General features: G+C 36.9%; 1 protein-coding gene across 1 annotated transcript in view; it reads right to left on the bottom strand.

The window, feature by feature from the left end:
- The window catches only part of lrrc1 (leucine rich repeat containing 1), a 32380-nt gene that overhangs the window by 14206 nt on the left and 2565 nt on the right, over nt 1–15609 (bottom strand). Inside the window, exons 2-4 of the mRNA XM_042501938.1 lie at nt 5734–5851; nt 4940–5018; nt 1840–1929 (exon numbers count right to left, since the gene is read on the bottom strand). Of these exons, the coding sequence (XP_042357872.1) occupies nt 1840–1929; nt 4940–5018; nt 5734–5851 (287 nt within the window). The remainder of the gene's footprint in view (nt 1–1839; nt 1930–4939; nt 5019–5733; nt 5852–15609) is intronic.

The following is a 15609-nucleotide window of genomic DNA, read 5'->3' as shown; positions in this document are numbered from 1 at the left end:
ATTAAATGTATTACTACATTTCCAATGCAATATTCAGGTCAAAGCATGCAAAAATGTTATCCTCATTGGCCTTGTTCTTATTGCTTTAAGGTTTGATTTAACATTTTGAAGAATACGGGATGTCTACAGGTATCAGACACTTAAATTTAATGCTTTGAAAGACAATTTCAAGATGATTTTCAATCAAATTTAAGACTGGATTATTGGACAAATCATCTTTTTCTTATGAAAGCACTGCAGATGAAGTATAGATGTCAATCTATGTGGTAGAGGCAGGTTTTATGTAGGAATGTGTGTGTTAAGTGAGTAGGTTAATCTACATTTGACAAGATCAGGTTTGTAATATTTGTAACATCAGAAATGTGGACTTTCACACAGAAGACCTTGACCCATTTAACGAAAAGAAAATAAAAGATGGATAAATGAGATTAGATAAATGTCTGTGGCAATTAAGACCTCCCAAATTTAAATCTAAGACTATTACTACCACTAGACTTTTAAGGCCTAATATTAGTATAACCCGCAAACACCCTGAGAATATGTTACAACCACAGAAATATCCTTAGCAGTATAGATCTTCGTCAGAAAATCCATAGGTTTTGTATCTTGCATGAAATCTAATTCTATCGTTAGGTTAAATACTGTAGATCATCAGATTAACACTAAGCCTAAAAAGCCCATCTATAAGTAGCATAGTGTAATTTCATGGTCTACAATCGTGACTTAGGATCATTAAAGGAGCAAAAGGAATCCTTTCTTGAATCACATTCAGGCTCTCATCCACCAGACATGCATCATCCCTTAGAGGTTACGCAGCAATCCGAAATTTATGGCACCCCGGCAAGCCAAGACAAATCTCTGTTTAGTTTAGCTCCAACTGTTTGAGCAGTTATCTAATGGTTAAAATATGCCATCCAGAGCTCTGCCAATAATCATTTAAAATGTACTACTGGACAACGTCAGCATAAGTTTCACTGTAGCGATAAACGTCAGAGAAAAGTGCATTTAAAGAACATTTGTTTGTTGTCATTAATACCATGTGTTTTGTTTTTTAACCAAATAAAGGGTCTGACTTTTTCGAGCAGTTAAATCCTAGTATAGTTTTAATCAGTCAAATGTCTGGAAATCGACAATATTTTTTTAATAGTTTTATCCCTCAAAACTTATCCCCGTGAGGGTTTAAAATTGTAGTTTCCTTGAATTCCAAACTTCCACTAAAAACATCCCTTGTGGCAATTTGACCTAAAAGCACATAGTTGTCTTATTAAATCCAATTATAACTGAACTCAAAAAGCAGGGAGACCTCATAGGAATGAGAATGTTGGCCAGACATGCCTCCTCAATACAGCAGATTACTCACACAATTTGTTTTGTTATGAACAGAGACAATGCAGCCAAAGACAGGACGCTGACTGATGTGTCTCTGAAGAGCAAAGGTTGGTGTTTTCCCCCATGCAGTAAGTTAGAAGAAAAGATTATGATCAGGGGAAAGGGAGACAACGCAAATGCACTTTGAAAATGTCGCCTTTGAGGCTTAGTGGTTTGAGCAAATATCAACTTTTTTTTAAAACAAATTAAATTGCTTCAGTATTCTTTTCATGATTAGTGAATTAAATTAACTTATAGGTTATATTTATGATAATCCAAACAGGACCACAAAGGCTGAAGCAAAGCATGAGCCTAAGACATGCAGAGAGACAGGTTGGACGTGGCAAAGCCGCTTGACGTCATCATTACATTATACTGTATGCACCTCGGGCTGCTATGAAACAGTGTTTTACCAGCAAACACTAAATTACACAATATGTCAAAACAAGTATGACGAGTACATTTACTTACTTTCCAAGGTTATCTGGAAGAACTTGCAATGAAATATCATTGATGGAAAGGCATGTTAGATTCCGTAGCTCTGGAAAGCTTTCAGGTAATCTGAAAAAAAAGGAAGGCATCAAAGTGAGATGCTGGCAGAAACGTGTGCACCGAAAATGATTTAATCAAAATGCTTTAAATATTTCAACAAATATTTTGATATCAAATTGTGGATGACTACTGGACTAGCATTTTATAAGCTAACAAGAAGAGATTATTCTAATTAGATGTTGCTTTGTTTGTACAGCGACTGTACTGTAAGTAATGTTAAACAAGAGTTCGCCATACTTCAGTCATAAACTCTTGATAAGTTGATGTAACTTATCGGAGTTTGCTTCAGTTCAGATCTTTTGAAGTCGGGTTGTATGAGGTTCTTAGTCAATAGTCAGTGTATTAGCTCCAGTAGATGTCAGTCAGCACACCCCAAGTTTGGAGAAGCAGGCAGGAGTAGCAATATTGACAATATTTTTTATTTCGACTTTACCTTGTCATCAGATAGCTATTTCCAACAGGGAAGCCGTTGGCAGCGTCAGTTCTTCATCTATCCTCTCATCAAAGCAACCAGACTTCACTAACAAAAACATTCAATTTAGCTTGTTGAACACAAAAGCTGCTGATCTAACGCTGCTTTGATCCGTTAGTTAGTTTGTGTAATTGTGTGACTTTGGTGAATCCAAACTAACAATTCAAACTCTTAAGTCACACAATTACACAAACTAACCAACTGATTGAGCCTGCATTAGACCAACAGCTCCTGTATTCAGCAATATTAAATGATGGCTTCAGTTCCCTGTTGGAAATTGCTGTCTGAGGGAAAAGTAAAGCAGCAAAGATATTCTAAATACAGAACACTTAAAACTGACATTGAGGTGGGCATTTTTGTAGGTGGAAAAAATATGTTCTATATGCCGTTATAAGGCATATAAAAAAACAGCTGCAGAATGTGCAGCTGTCGTGTAAGATTTATAATACACTGACTATGAATAAGTACCTCATACAACCCCACTTCAAAAGATACAAACTATCCCTTTAACACAGCTGTAGAATCTAATGTTTTAACTTGTATTTGAACATTAAAACAGAACAACTGCAGGGTGCTGGGCAGTGATTTCACAAAGCATTTGGTGAATGGTTGTTTTTCAGTATGGTTTAGTTACATCAAATGCACACAACTGCGACACAAACAAACCATGATATTAGCAGCATACAGGACAAAGCAATAAAAGTCTCTGAGCTTAAGTCTCCTGAAAAAGGATACTGAGTGCCTATATTTTCATTTTCTAAATGGACTCATTATTCAAGACAAACAGGCGACTTGCACACTTTATTCTGTCAAGTTTTTACTTCAAAAACCATTATCCTCTTAAATATTGCAGGCTGGCCAGATGGGACTACTTAGATGCTCATTGTGGTCACACTTTGATCAATAGCAGCAACAACAAAATAATGCTTCTCCACTCTTGGCGGCAGCTGTAAGTGTACTTGTAATTGTCTTTGAGAATCCCGTATAAATGTGGGCCAGTGGGATAAAAAAAAAGGCTGCTTCTGCTCTAACCATTTTCTTCAAAGACATTATTCAGAAGGGGTCTGAGCCAAATCCATTTGAATTGTAATAATTAACAAAGCCTTGAAATCAGACAGCTATTATATATTTCTTAAGGATGGAATCAACAACTGGAACCCGCCATCAATCCCGACATGACTGTCCCGTGACAACAGAGCTAATACAGACAACTAAATCATAGCTATTTGAATTTTTTGACGCATATCTGTCAAGACAAAATTGTGTCTATATTTTCTCAGCTGTGATGAACTGAGAAAAACACAAAATGCTTATTTTCCATTTAGATATCATATGTGAATATACTTGTAATTTATCACATTATATTCCTGCTAACCCAGAGTCGTAACTGGAGCTTTACTATCAAACTGTTAAACTAGGACTGATGAAAGAGTAGAGAATTGGTTGCTACTGTGGAAAAAACAGTGTTTCTGTTTGCATGCTTGTGTGCACTTTAAAAGTATTGAACACCAATGCCTTTGTAATACTACTCATTCTGGCCTCCTGAACTTTACACAGCACAGCAATGTGTTTTTTCTCCCCTGCTGAGGTGAAAATTAGACCTAGTCTCACCAACGCGATGAAAAGCCCATTATGCATAATCTGCAATTTGTCAAGGAGAGTGTCTGGATGTTCATGACAGCAGGGAATCTTTAAAAAACATGCAATGCAGACATTGGGAATAGAAATTCCTCTCCACAAGGAAGATACATATGTTTCTAATACATTTAAATATGTACTCCCTGCTATTGTTATCCCACCATTTTTTAATCTGGATGAATGGGCCTGTGTATTCACGAGAAAATAAAGTATCAAATCAATATGAAATGTGAAAAGTATGGTTTTAGCAACGTAACAAACCTTGACAGCCAAATATTTTAGGAGACCAACATTTAGAGGAACACGTAAACTCCAAATGACCATTTGTATATCAATTACTTGCTATGTGTTTCACTGAATTTGGAGAGAAAACTTTCCTGCATGCCACTACAGTGAACAAAGAATCCAAAAAAACAGAGGAAATTCTTGATGAAGTCATAGAGGACGGTGTTAAGTAGCAGCAAAACTACATCAACACATCCATTTAAGAACACTCACACAAGTCATGCAGTATAGTCCAAGCCTCATTAACCTGTTGTATGTTCAGTAACTCCCAAACGCATGCATTTACACTAAAACGCCACTTCCACATTTACAGTGTCGCACCATGACTGGATAAATAAATCTTGGATTACACTGCATGAGTTTTGTTAAATGTTATTAACAGATGTTTTGATATAGTTTTGTTGTTGTTTACAGAATCCTCTATGACTTCAATCCATAAAGAATTTTTCCCATTTTGGACTCTTTATTCACCTGGGAGGCAACATTGTTTTCTTCAATGTAAAACAGTGTCAGTAATTGATGTGCTATTATCATTTGGGGGGTGAACTATTTCTTTAAATGTTACTGATGAGTAATTTGTTTTCCTTTCAAAAAAAGTCAAAACAACATAATCTTGAGGATTACCTTGTTAATGGATTTCCACTGAAATCTGCCACTTGGAGGGCTTTGCAGTATGAAATGCTCTCTGGAATTTCCATAATATCTGAAAAAGAGAAAAGACACTGGTTACAACACTTCTTAATTCAAAATAAACAGAAAATACAATCAGCCGTAGTTAATTAATACATGTTAAAATAATACATTAATGACAGTGACATTTAATGCAAGTGATAAACAACAAAAACAAAACAATAATAATTGTGCAGATCTGACTGAAAAGAAAGTACTTTGTGGTAAATCTAATATAGGATAAACCTAATTATTCAGTAGTTATGTTACCCCAGTCTCACTCTTAATTACAATGCAATTTTTACCCAAACAAAATAGATTTCCCTTTACTTAAAACACTTTTATTTAATTAGAATTAAACACAAACAGCACTATATGTTAAATGTTTTCATGTACTTTCTTTTAAGTTCTGAAATTGGTTTTGTTCTGCAGCCACACCTGTCAACAGTGTGCTCCTCTAAAGGAATATTCCTCTAAAGGAATATGTTCGAGTTAGGAGGCTTGCTTAATGCAAACCATGCTTTATTTTTATGCCTGTTTGTTGCTTCATAAAGGAGTAAATCTGTCAATGTGATTCATTCGCTGAACTTAGTGCTGCTTTGCTTAATTGTAAACATACATTCTCACTGATATGAAGAAAATGCACAGAAACACAGTTATAAAATGTAGTTTGTAACAAGTGGGTATGTGCTATAATATCCTACTATCACTTCTACTATTTTGGCACATCCGTGTTTATCCCTTCTTACCATTTCGAGAGACATCCAGCTCAACCAGCTGCATGAAGTTTGCTATTTCTGGTGGAAGTCTCTGGATCTCGTTGTCACTCAAGCCAAGTTTTCTCAGTTTCACCAGCTGGAAAAATGGCTGAAAGGTGAAAAAAAAGAAATGCATATTCAGCAAAAAACTTTAAATGGTTTCACATTTTAGCAATGTTCTTGGACAACAGGTGCATGCTTGAATGAGCACAAACGTAGACCTTTGTTAGGGCAAGAATTCCTAGTTAATATTGTTCACCTGATATATCAATATCATATCTGAAAATTGTGATCGGCTAGTCACAATTGCATTGTTTTTATTTGTATGCTGATTCATACAAAAAACTTCAAAGCAAAAAAATGCTCAGTCTCAGATCTTTTTTTGGGGAGTGAATGTTACTCTTTTGAGGATGCTACAGTAATTCAGTCAAATGCACTAAATTTAGTAATACACATTTATTCAATTTTTACTGAATATAAATGTGCATTTGGTGGCAAAAACAACTAACTATTTTATGTTGTTATTATCAAGTCAAGTCCAGTCTGGTGTAATCAGGCAAACAGATAGTTAAGTTGTGATTCCAGAATTATAAATCCTCAATGGAAGCAGTCAGTTCTCAGTCTGTGTCTTGACATTATACACGCTATGTTATGGTAACTGCATGGCTGCTCTTAACAGATGAATAACCTCTTGTCACAAATGACATTTTGACATGTCACAGCAGGAAAAGCATAAGAGTAAATAATAAAATGAATGATAGCTCGCAGGCTGCAGCACTAACTACACAATGACACGACTGTGAATGACTAGAGCATTTAACTGGAACCAAAAGGCAGAAAAAGACTGAGGTTTCATACTTATAATGGATACAATGATGAGAGCCAGACTGCAACCTTTACATGATCTCTTTCATTTCTGTTCCATCAGCTGCAAGGCAATAAAGACTTTTGTTTACTTCTTATTATATTTTTATCCCAAAAGACAAGGGGACTATATTGACTTGGACATGAATCTTTTTGTTACCTCTGGCTGTATAACTCTTTTGGGATTCTCAATGAAACAATGACTATTTTCCCCCTCCACTTTCAAACTTTGCTACATTTGTGCGACCTTAAATAACTGCAGACATGTCCAACGGCATATTGAAAAAACACCACCTGTTTTAGTGAATAGGGAGGCATCTCTGTAGCGCCACAATGCTTCATTGATCATTTATGTTGGGACCCATTTGACCTTCATCAAAAAAATTGCACCTTCTGCGATTTGGGTATTCCACTTGGCAATGTTTATTCGATAATATTTTGATTGGCAGCCCAAGGGTCTCACAGTAAAATCCATATATTTTTATTCATCAGTATTCACCATGGGTGTCTAACAGCAAATATTTGCTTTTTGTCTCTCAGTCAGAAGTGTGAGCTCTCTTACAGACACCTTTCCTCTCTACTGTGCTTTTCTGACACCATTAGACTAAATGTCAGGCCTAAGATTGTCAAATACAAATCACAGAATTGTTTGAAGAGGTGGTGGTCACAGGTTGCTGTCACTAAGTAAATACATAATCTTTGCCGACAACTTAAGTGAAAGAAAGATCCAGTTGGCACACTAATTTAATAAGCAAAAGCAATTATCACAAGCAGATACTTGACGCCCAAAACAAGAGCGGGCAGAACCCTGCCCGTGCAGTAGTAAAGCAGATAGCTAACAATACTGCTTCAGGTTCGCTCGATGATTTGGCACAAACAGAAAAACCAGGCTTGTGAATTTCCCTTCTGGTCTTTGAATTTCCCCTGCAAGTGCTAGTCATAAGGCAGCTGGTCATGAGGGCTTATCCATGAATGCAGCTGCTAAATACAAACATTTCTCATTAAATCAATAACTTATGTTGACTGTTATATATGCTCTGTGCTCATTTCAACTGTATAGCCCTATTCACATGCCCATGTGTGTTGTGTTTTATGTGATACATTCACCCAGATTTCAGCAAAGTCAGTATTTTACTCTAATTTACTGAAATTACCCAAAATGCTGTCAAAACTTTCATTTATAATTGCCAGCACTGTCTCTGTTAATCTCAGCCAGGAAAGAGGCACAGACACAAGGTGCAGAGAAAACCAAACCTAAATGCAACCCCAAATCACAGAAATGTCAACTGACATGGAACTAATATAATCACGTAACCTCTGTATTCAGTGAAATAAGATGGGTAATTTGAGATGAAATTTTAACTTGACAAAAGTGTGGACATGGCAGACTAGCAAAGAATTAAGATCACAGACAACCACCACAATTCTTACAAGAGGTCCCCAGGTACAACTAGTCCCGTGCAAATAGGACTTAGGCTATGTCCGGTATGTTGCAATCGCATACTTTAAAATGTTGCTAAATAAACAACTTTGCTGTCTGTTCTTAAGCACAAAAACCTGTTGCACTTGTTTCACAAGGAACGCAGCAGTGCAACACAACTTGTGTCCTCAAAATATAGATTCGTTCCTATTTTTCTGTAAGTTTTATATACTCTTTTATGCTATAAAAATAGGTCACCCTGGAATCTATTATAACCAACATGAAATCAAGCTGCAACGGCTTTTAACAATCACTTGTTAACCTTTCAAAATATTTTACGCGGTAGGGCTGCAACTAACGATATTTTTTGAATTAATCGATGAATTGGATTTTTTTTTTTTTTTAAATAGAAATAGTAATAAAATAAACTTTTTTCTCTCCCATCATTTTGACAACAGTGCAAAAAGTGCAGTGCATAGACGGCGGTTGCTTGAACATCCCTGAGCTGTCAAAATAATCTTACATTATAAATAACTAAAAAATCAAATATGACACAATTCAAAGACTAAATGTTGACAGCTTTTACAACATACGTTTCCTTACTTTAAAACTGAGCGTACATCGTTTTTCGTTGAGACTTACCCTGCCATTAAGCTCTCCTCCTCCTCACTTTCGCTTTCGTTTTAGGTGCTGCATCATCCACCATCAACCGTCGTGCTCGCGTGCCATGCCGTGTCACTTTTGCGTATTTCGCAGTTAACACACACACACACACACACACTTCCTTGTTTTGCATAACGTGAAGTGCTCCCAAACTTTTGAAGTTTTCGCACGAAACGTTCTCGCTGCCTCCGCCATGACTCCTCAAAACACCGACTTCCGTTCCGCGCCTGCCCTTTTCGCGCATGCGCATGCAGTCCGCCATCTTGGACAGGTACATACGGCAGCCTCACTTGGACAAACCAGGCAAACAGGTGTGTCAGTACCATGGATGTATTATCCATGGATGTATAACTTATGTATTATAGTTACCGCCTGCCGATCCATTCTGCGCAGTACGCTATCTTGGACAGTTACCTAGGCAGCCTAATTAAACGGGTGTTTCATGTGTTTATAAATATAGTACAATTTATAACTGAATTGAATTTATATTAGCTATTTCAAATACATTATGCAGAAAAAGCAACTGGTCTAATGCAGGCAAATAATTGTGTTCTATAAATTTTCTAAATTGAAGAAAAATTTATCAAAATCAGCCCAGCTCCAGTTAGAATGAGGTTCTGGTTTTAAACATACATTTTGAAAATATCAGAAATGGATTCAGCATCTTCAATAACCTCGAAAAGCAAGAAGTTGCTGATGCACTGTCAATATATATGTAGTATAAATAATTATAATTAATTCTTATTATTGAATAATTGTTGTGAAACTCTTCACTTGTGAATATCTTTTTAATCACAAGTTGTTCTCATCTATCAATAATCAGTTATATTCTATGCACATTTTGCTTTTTGTATTCTTTTTTTTGTTTTTCTTCATTAAGACAAGCTCTCTTAGCATGGACAACAGTTTTCAAGTATAATTTCTCTCCACATAAATATTAGCAGTTAGGAGGCACGGATCAGGCACTGACGTTTGTCCAAGTGAGGCTGCCATAGGGAGCTATCCAAGATGGCGGACTGCTTGCACATGTGTGGGATGGATCGGGTACTGACATTTCCATCTCTGTTCCTGTCTGCATGGGATGTAAACAGTCCCGCTACACAGCGTATGACGTAATAATTGCGCGACACAACAAATCGATAATTTTATTCGTTGCCAAAACATTTAATAATTGATTATTTGCGATTTCATCAATTCCGTGTTGCAGCCCTATTATGACACGTATGGTTTTCAAAACTGGTAAGGGAAAACTTTTAGGCTATCTGAATAATATGTCTTTACTTTTAAGATGAAACTAGACCAGTGTTCTCCTTTGGTCCTGGATGGTACATTTAGGTAAATGTAACATGTTTTGCCTGAAGGTTGATGGATCTCAACAAGGCGATGATGAACTGAAAACTTGACTTTACTGAAGCTGTTATGATATCAGAATGGATGGAAAACCCATGCAGCTCATTATTGTAAAATTAGCCTCACTTTTCCTACCAGCCTTAATGACTTCTGATGAATTCTTAATGATCGCGCCACTTCCGATCATATTAAACTCTGCCTCCCTCCAACTAAGGAGCCCAGTATCCAGTTTTTGGATGTTTAATGTGGGTACCAAAAAAAAAGCACAAAACCTATAATCACCATGTACTCATGTCATCTAGTTGTGAATACAATCTGTAAAAATGTGTTTGCATTTTGAAAATGAGAACAAATGATCGGGCTGCTTATTATATGCAGCCCATATCCAGATACAGATCACATTTTAATAATGTGTGCACAATAAATAAAGCCCAGGAGTCCAAAAGTCAATCTCCACCCTATTACAAAATGCCCATGTCATTCCAAGGTCTTAAGATTTCAAAGCAGACAGACCTGTAGTCCCACAAGTAATGAGTATTTGTCTGAGCTTTTGCATTCTAACCAACTTAATATCACTTTCACTTACAAAAACAAACCACAGGTTCAGTCTCTGTCCGATAAGTCTACACATCTCAAGTGCGCAGCTCAAAGATTTGTCTCTTGATTATATCAAGGGAATCTTGGGCTTGTATGAACTTGTTCATTTTTAGAAAACTAACTTGAACTGTGGCTGATCAGGATAATAGTGCAAATTATGTTTTCAGGTTGATTACTGGCGTGTTTACCGCTGTCAGACTTCACACTTGAACGATGCCACTCCTTAATGACACAGAATCACAGTCAAAGACAGGTAACTTCCAAGATCACGAGAAAACAAAGGCAGTTTCATTCGAATCCCTTTGTCTCCTCTTCTTAACAACTAAGACAATCATAGGAGTAACAAAGAGCAACACATAATTGACTCTGTATGCGTTTAGTTGCAAATTTGCTTTGAGACTTAGCATAATAACAGAAAACCTGTTCTTCCTGTTGGTGTCACTCAGCGCCACGCCCCAAACAATCACCCATGTGTGACACACAAAAACCAAAACAGACTGAGTCAAGAATACATTAACCATTCTCTCAACCCCCGAGTCAATGTTTGAATCTTCAGTTTCACCTTCAGCACTGTTTGCTAAAGAATGAGCACACGCCTGACGGCACTCTGCGGGAAGGGAGTGCATGGATTATTACACTGCAAGATATTAACAAAACCCCTAAAGTATTAATACAGTACAAGAAAGTGTAGTTAAGAAACCAAATTATTTCATAACCAAACCAAAAAGTTAGAAATTCTGCATTAAAGGTAAGAGCTCTAGCCATAAAGACTACAGTAAAATGCCAGAGTGCTGAATGCTCAGTGGAATCTAAGTTGTATGTAGGTTACATAGGCATATTCAAACAGTGTCATATATCACAGCAAAGGCCAAAGTTAAAACTATCAGGACCACAAACACATATCAGACACTTCACAACTGCAGCACCTTTGTGACCTTTTTTTCTTTGCAAGAGCACCTTCTCGTAGGTCACAATGAGACTTTGTAGGTAAGTTCAACCACCAGCTTCCTGCTCTGAGATTCATAACGCCGCTTCATTCACCACTTCACGTAAGTCTCAGAGTCTGCACCTTCCTGTCTGCAAGTGGCTTCTTCTCTAAATTGCTGCCATCACTATTGTGTGTCATTTTTTAAAGGCCTAAGTGGTTCCCAAAAAGCTAGTCATGCCTGAACTGGTTGATTGTTTTGTCCAACCAACAGAACCCAAAACCCAAATATATTCAGTAAGCCATCATAACAGATAAAGAAAACAAGAAAATATTCACATCTGAGTGGCTGAAACCAATAGATTTTTGGTATTTTTGCTCAAAAATTGTCAGAAAATAATAACAATAATTTAAAGTCCCAGACATATTCAAATTAATTTTTGACCAACACTCCAAACCCTTAATTTTGAGTCCTGCATCAGGTCGGGTGCCCAGCAGGTGACCTGCAAAAAAGGTAATTCAAGGGTGGCATTTCCTCTTTTTTATTTCAGGGTTCAGTTCCAAGTAAAGAACATGCTGGTCAGATTGTGGGTGTTGGATGATAAAAACATTAAAATAAAGTGAGAATGAGATTTTTTTTAAGACCACTTTGTGCGTGAGCTCTGTCTCTTGTACCACCTGAAATATTATAGCCGCTTCATTCAGGAACGTCACTAACAAGCATGACTGTGGAGATGCTCAATATAATACCAATAAGCAAAGAATAATAATATAAATTTTGTTTCCTGAACTACTTTTGTTCAAAAATATAATATCTTAGTTTCACATGTATAAAATGTCCCAAAAGGTTTACTTTAAACGTGTTGCATTACAGAATTACCCATTTGAATAGAACATAAGTATATAGGGTTTGCGTTTTTTGGGTTGGGTCAAGATGCAGAACTAACTGGTCATATGTGCAGGTGGCAGGGCTAGAGCAGTATTTAACATTGTGGCTCCTGGAGCGGGTCTTGAAAAATCAGTTCCGTGCAGGACTCTGCCCTAATTATACTTAATTTACTATCATATATGGCAGAGGAAAGCATCACATCCTCACAGCGAGGAAGCTGCAACAAGAGGATGTTTAGCATTTTTGCTTGAGAAATGACTGTAGACGATTGCAGACAATGCAGACAGTTAAGCCATTCAAATCTCTTTGACACAGCCACCCACCAGCACCTCTGTCTTCCAGTTTCACCGGAAGTGGGAACAGTGGAAACTGCATTCATTTTTAAACTGGACAAACAGGCAAGAGCATTTTCGGCGAGTCTTGCATTCCTGTTCTCCTTCTTCTCCAGTTAGTTTCTTAGTTTGACTGCTGTTTGGTAAGCTAACTGCTACTGTTTACAAACCAGAGGGATGGTATGTATCTTGAGGACCAGTGGCTGGAGGGAAGCTTTGGATAAACAGAGAGACACAGCAAGTTACTGTTTGCTAATTTGGTCCACAGCCTCAGCACAAATAATACATAAAACAAAGAAACAAAGAAACAAAACAGTGTCATCAGATCTTTCTATGTTAAACTACTGAGACTAGCTTCAGAGCAACTTGCCTCATCTTGTTACTGTAAAAACACACCTTTGCTGTTGCATGTAACCATTAACACTTCCTTGTACATGTTTTCATCTGCCCGCTGAATTAAATGGTTGACTCAAAATATGTGTCTTCGTTACATCATTGTCAAGACAATAATAAGTGGTCAGAGTGTATTCATTCAGCCACCTCCGAGGCAAATGTGACGAGGCCACACAACGAGCACTGAACTGGACTGATACAAAGGTTTATCCAGTGGGACGATTCTTGGGTTCACTCAGCAAGCATTGATGACATTAGTTACATGCCAAAGAGCGCGATAAACTCTTCCTCATGTCGCCACCCCTTAACCCTCTAAACATACTTAGAATATTTCATAACTGAGCACAGCTCAACTGCCTAAACTGTCACGTAGTGTGTTGTCACAATGTGAGTGCACCTGCGATGGACGGTTTCCTTTGCCAGTATCTAGTCTGTCAGGTGCACTGTCCTCCGTGTGTGTCAGTTTATGGTTTTATCGGCCTCTATTTAACAATTCAGGTCAATGATTCATTATGACTTCATTAGAAAACACTAGCACATACAAATGCACAACTGAGGCAACAACAAAACACATAATGCTGTCTTTGTTTTCAGTCAGAATACCTGTTCCTGTGCTTTTCTTCCATGGACAAAGTAGGCAGTGTGGCACAGCCATGGGAGGTTGCTCACATTATCTCTGTTCCATCACATTTCTATAGACATGCCAAGCCCAAAAATATTCTCTCAGCTCTCTTTTCCTTCCTCCATGCGTTCTGTAAAGTGTTGACAAAATCCCTGTATTTTCTATTTAAGTGAAACTAGATTGTCAATGCTACTGAAACTCAGGGGTGGAGGAATAATTCAGATCCTTTACTTAAGCAAAATCACGGGAACAGTATTCAAATAGTTCAGAGAAAAAGTATCCAATGCATAAAAATCTAATATTTTAAAACAATAGAAAAACAACACCCCCCAAACTAAAAATTATTTTAAAAATAATAATAATCACCCAAAGAACTCAAAATTATTTTAAAAAAGGGAAAGCAAACACCCCCAAAACACTAAACATTTTTAACAAATAGCACAAAAAACCATCCACAACATTATAAACATAAACTTAAAAACAAAAATTTTTTTAAAAAACCCTAAAAATTATTTTTTTTAAAAGGAAAAAAAAACAACCCAAACTCAAAATTATTTTTTTCTTAAGAAGCAGACTTAAAAAAGAAATGATGAAATGAAAATACTCAAGTAAAGTACAAATACTTCCAATTTGTACTCAAGCACAGTACTTAAGTAAATGCACTTAGTTACATTTAGTTACACCACTGCTTAAACTACTTAAAACATTGTAGCGCTAACCAGTAATGTTATTTATGGTTGAGGTTTTAAGGGATGTCTTCTTTGAAATACACATTTATGAATGTAATAAAGACATTAAAAAGGCACAAAATTGTCCTTCAGCTCATCAGCTTAACATATGCTCCACCATGACTTCAGTTACATGAGGTCTCAAGCCTTTTTCCATAATCTGTCCACTTGTTGCAAACAGCTGTAAACCAGATATATTACCAAATGTACAACCTGCTTACACCGAGAACACAACTTTCTCAGGCTTAAAATACACTCTACGGAGCAGAACTGAGAGCGCCTTCTACAATGAAACCGGTTTGGCTGCAAAAGTTAAAGGTGAAATGCAACAAAACACAACAGTCCTTTCACTCTCTGAAGCAGCTCTGGGCTATAGGTCAGTATGACACCACAGGTGACTCTCTGGGATCTTCGGTGTCAAGCCCAGAAATAGAGGAATACTGCATGAACCATTCGTGCCCATGGGAAATAACCTGCAAATCCTTTAACTAGTATCCCACTTAATCCAGAGCACCAGGGTCACCAGTAAGGAGGTTGGGCTTGTGTATCCCCACCTCACCAAGCCTGTCAGTAATTCACACAGAGAAGCCCCTGCAGTCCTCCTACACAGTTTCCATCTCCGAAAAATAGAGCGGCAGTGACAGAGTACTTCAATCATTATATGATTCAGAATGTGTGAATGTGTGTGTGTGTGTGTGTGTGTGTGTGTGTGTGTGTGTGTGTGTGTCTGTTCATGTGTCATTATGTAACTGCAAGACTGTGTGTGGCGTCAACAACCGTAACAAAACATGTTTGGAACTGTTTGTCTGAAATATAAATTGTTTAGTCAAATATCAATGCCTTCATCAGCAGATGGCATTTGATTTTATTGGTTGTATAATAATAATAATAATAATAATAATAATAATAATAATAATAAATAATAATAATAAAAACTCCACTAAAAGTAAAAGTCCACATTAAAAACATTACTTGAAGGTCATGTGTGTATGATTAGGGAGATGTAGTGGTAGAAATTTAATGTAAGTATGGTTGCTTTAGTGTATAATCAAATCAAATAAAAATGGTCCTTGTCTGCAGAGTA

This window comes from Plectropomus leopardus, chromosome 15 (assembly GCF_008729295.1).
Source record: "Plectropomus leopardus isolate mb chromosome 15, YSFRI_Pleo_2.0, whole genome shotgun sequence".
Taxonomy (NCBI): Eukaryota; Metazoa; Chordata; class Actinopteri; order Perciformes; family Serranidae; genus Plectropomus; species Plectropomus leopardus.
Note: the sequence above shows the minus strand (reverse complement) of the source record. Positions and strands in the feature narration are given on the sequence as shown.